Source organism: Clupea harengus, chromosome 23 (genome assembly GCF_900700415.2).
Source record: "Clupea harengus chromosome 23, Ch_v2.0.2, whole genome shotgun sequence".
Classification (NCBI taxonomy): Eukaryota; Metazoa; Chordata; class Actinopteri; order Clupeiformes; family Clupeidae; genus Clupea; species Clupea harengus.
Genome location: NC_045174.1, coordinates 16,081,733 through 16,084,096, shown reverse-complemented (window position 1 = coordinate 16,084,096; position 2,364 = coordinate 16,081,733). Strand labels below are relative to the sequence as shown.

At 39.8% G+C, this 2,364-nt stretch overlaps 1 protein-coding gene across 2 annotated transcripts; it reads right to left on the bottom strand.

Annotated features, from left to right (window-relative positions):
* Positions 1-276: 276 nt before the first annotated feature.
* LOC116218725 (ladderlectin-like) lies at positions 277-1,661 on the bottom strand. Of its 2 annotated transcripts, none has more exons than XM_031561329.2 (5): positions 1,597-1,661; positions 1,148-1,218; positions 1,008-1,049; positions 693-811; positions 277-486 (listed from the first exon to the last, which is right to left on the bottom strand). In XM_031561329.2, exons 2-5 carry the CDS (start codon positions 1,212-1,214, stop codon positions 340-342), a joined length of 375 nt encoding a protein of 124 aa, XP_031417189.1. In that variant the 5' UTR covers positions 1,215-1,218; positions 1,597-1,661; the 3' UTR covers positions 277-339. The 2 variants fall into 2 exon arrangements, with proteins under 2 accessions (XP_031417189.1, XP_031417188.1); XM_031561328.1 differs by having other exon boundaries at positions 280-486; positions 1,148-1,215.
* Positions 1,662-2,364: the final 703 nt, after the last annotated feature.

The window sequence follows — 2,364 nt, the reverse complement described above, 5'->3', positions numbered from 1 at the left end:
AAGATTTTCATTGCAGCAGAAACATTTCAGTAAATAGTGGTGACTGTACCTCCATAATTAACATGGATACAGTGGTCTGCTCCACGATAATTATTAGGCTCACCACGATGCCAGCTAGTGTAGTAAAACCTGGACGCATCACTCCAAAGCCACAGACCCTCCTGACAAAAAGAGAGAAAATGTCAACCTAAAAAGATATCTGCTTCTGAACAGATTATTGTTTTAAACTGAGCGTATGTTGGTATGTGTCATCATATTGTGTTGTAATGTGTTGCCATTGTAATATTCAACATGCTCATGTTAGGAAAAAAGATAACTATGATCAATAACTTGCAGCCGTCATACTTGTACCTGAGTAGCATCATATCCTCCGATCCAAGTACGAGGATTGCCTCGAGCTTGTCTAAGGATCAGATCCTTGATGAAACGGTGCTCACCTGAGCTGTGCACCGAGGCCAGGTTCCCTCTTAACCCCACACAGTAACGCTGCAAGAACAAGTTTCTGCTGAAGTTTTGTTGATGACATTATGGGACTGATAAACAACGGGTGGACAAAATATCAGAAACACCCCTGAAGACATACAAGTCACATCAGTCTTCTGATTGATAATCCATTTGTGAAAAGAGTGAAAGAGTGAATACAAGTTCATGACAAACAAGAATGTCTTTCATGTGATAGAAATAGGACACACCTCAGATTCGGCCCAAGTTCTTGCTGTGGAGACAAACTTGAAACAGCGGGTACCATAACGAGTCCAGTACTGAGGGCAAGTCCTCCTACTGTTCCCTACACTGTTCTCTGTGAGCATATCTGGATACAGATGTCACAGCAACACAAACAGATACACAGTACAAAATAAGTTATTAAGAAATTTCAGTTCTTCAGTTTTTTTATTTCTCCTGAAAATATACTCAACTCAACCAATGTGTAGGACTAAATGAAAAGACCACGCAAAAATTAAAAATTGAAACAGAGACCTTTGTGGGACCAAAGAAAAAATACTTACCAAAAGAGTGCACCTCAACCTCCTGTTCTGAGCCCTCAGTACCTTCAAAACCAAATATATATTATATCTTTAAATCTACAGGCCTGTGTGTATGATCAGTTGATTGTTTATTTGTAATTGACAAGAGTGCATAGGCCTACCTGTGTCTTCTGCTCCACAGCAGATGAGGAGAGCAGAGAGGAGAAGAAAGCTGGCTTTGTTGATCATGCTGCTGGCCAAAGCAAGAGGTGACATACAAGAATATTCATATGGATTGCATCAAGAAAGAATATAATTACAGATATACATACATTTAAATATGTGATACATTGCTCACCTGTAAAATCATCTAGGTCAAAAGATAATGACAATTACGTTAGACGACGTCAAAGTAGAAAATAAAAACAAAAGGTATACCATATATATGCAACAAAAGCCTATTCAAACGTGATAATGGATTTACCTAATGTATGTAATCTATGTGTATACTGTGCCTCTCATTTTGCAGAGAAGTGTGGGTGTGCCTGAAGCCATGGCAGAAAACATCTGGAAGTAAATATACAGAGAGATTCACTCAGAGACAATATTGTTACCCAGGAGCTACGCTTACCTGGCGGTGTACTTTATGTCCAAAAGGTTCTAGAGTTGTGGAACACTAGGCGACAGTCCCGTTCTGAAGCACTTGAAAAATGTTCTTCCTTTTTATACAGGATGAGCTAATATTTAAGCTAATAAACTAAGAAAAATGAACAGTTCATAGTCCATATACTTTACAGCCGACCGCCAGTGTCACGAATACAATATAGTTTGCCTCTAAAGTTCATAAGAGCAAACTGAAATATATTTCACACATATGTGGCATTTGTAGTGCAGAGGGTTGTAACTAAACTGGACTAAAATCTAAATAATATATTAAATAATATTCCCTTACACCTAGCCAGGCAGCCCCTCTCCCTCTCTCTCTCTCTCTCTCTCTCTCTCTCCCTCTCCTCTCATATCACATTGCTAATGCTTATAATAATACTGATAAAATGGCCATATTGCCTACTGTAAATCTACTACCCAAAGGTATCTCCTTATCTGTTTCTGAAATAAATGTCTACTAACAAAAATGTTCTCTCTCCCTTGTAGCTTGTTCCAATTGCTGATGGAAGTGGAAACATTGCTCCTCATCCCCACTACTCCTCAACTACGCATATGGACAGCCAAACTCTACCCACTCACTCTGTTCTTTTTCTTTCTCTCCTAATCCAGACTATCTTCGCTATGGGACGCTGCTGTAATCTCTCCACCCGGTCTACCCGTAGAAACCCTCTGCCAATTGCACCCACTGCCACCGCCACCGCACTGCCGTACACTTACTCTACCTCATACCCTA

Bases quoted from the DNA above. Each gene is read 5' to 3' on its own strand.
- LOC116218725 (XM_031561329.2), bottom strand. From the start codon at position 1,214: ATGATCAACAAAGCCAGCTTTCTTCTCCTCTCTGCTCTCCTCATCTGC. The intron at 1,050-1,147 runs GTAGGCCTATGC...TTGGTTTTGAAG, and splicing joins CTGTGGAGCAGAAGACACAG to GTACTGAGGGCTCAGAACAG. The intron at 487-692 runs GTGTGTCCTATT...TTGTTCTTGCAG, and splicing joins GAACTTGGGCCGAATCTGAG to CGTTACTGTGTGGGGTTAAG.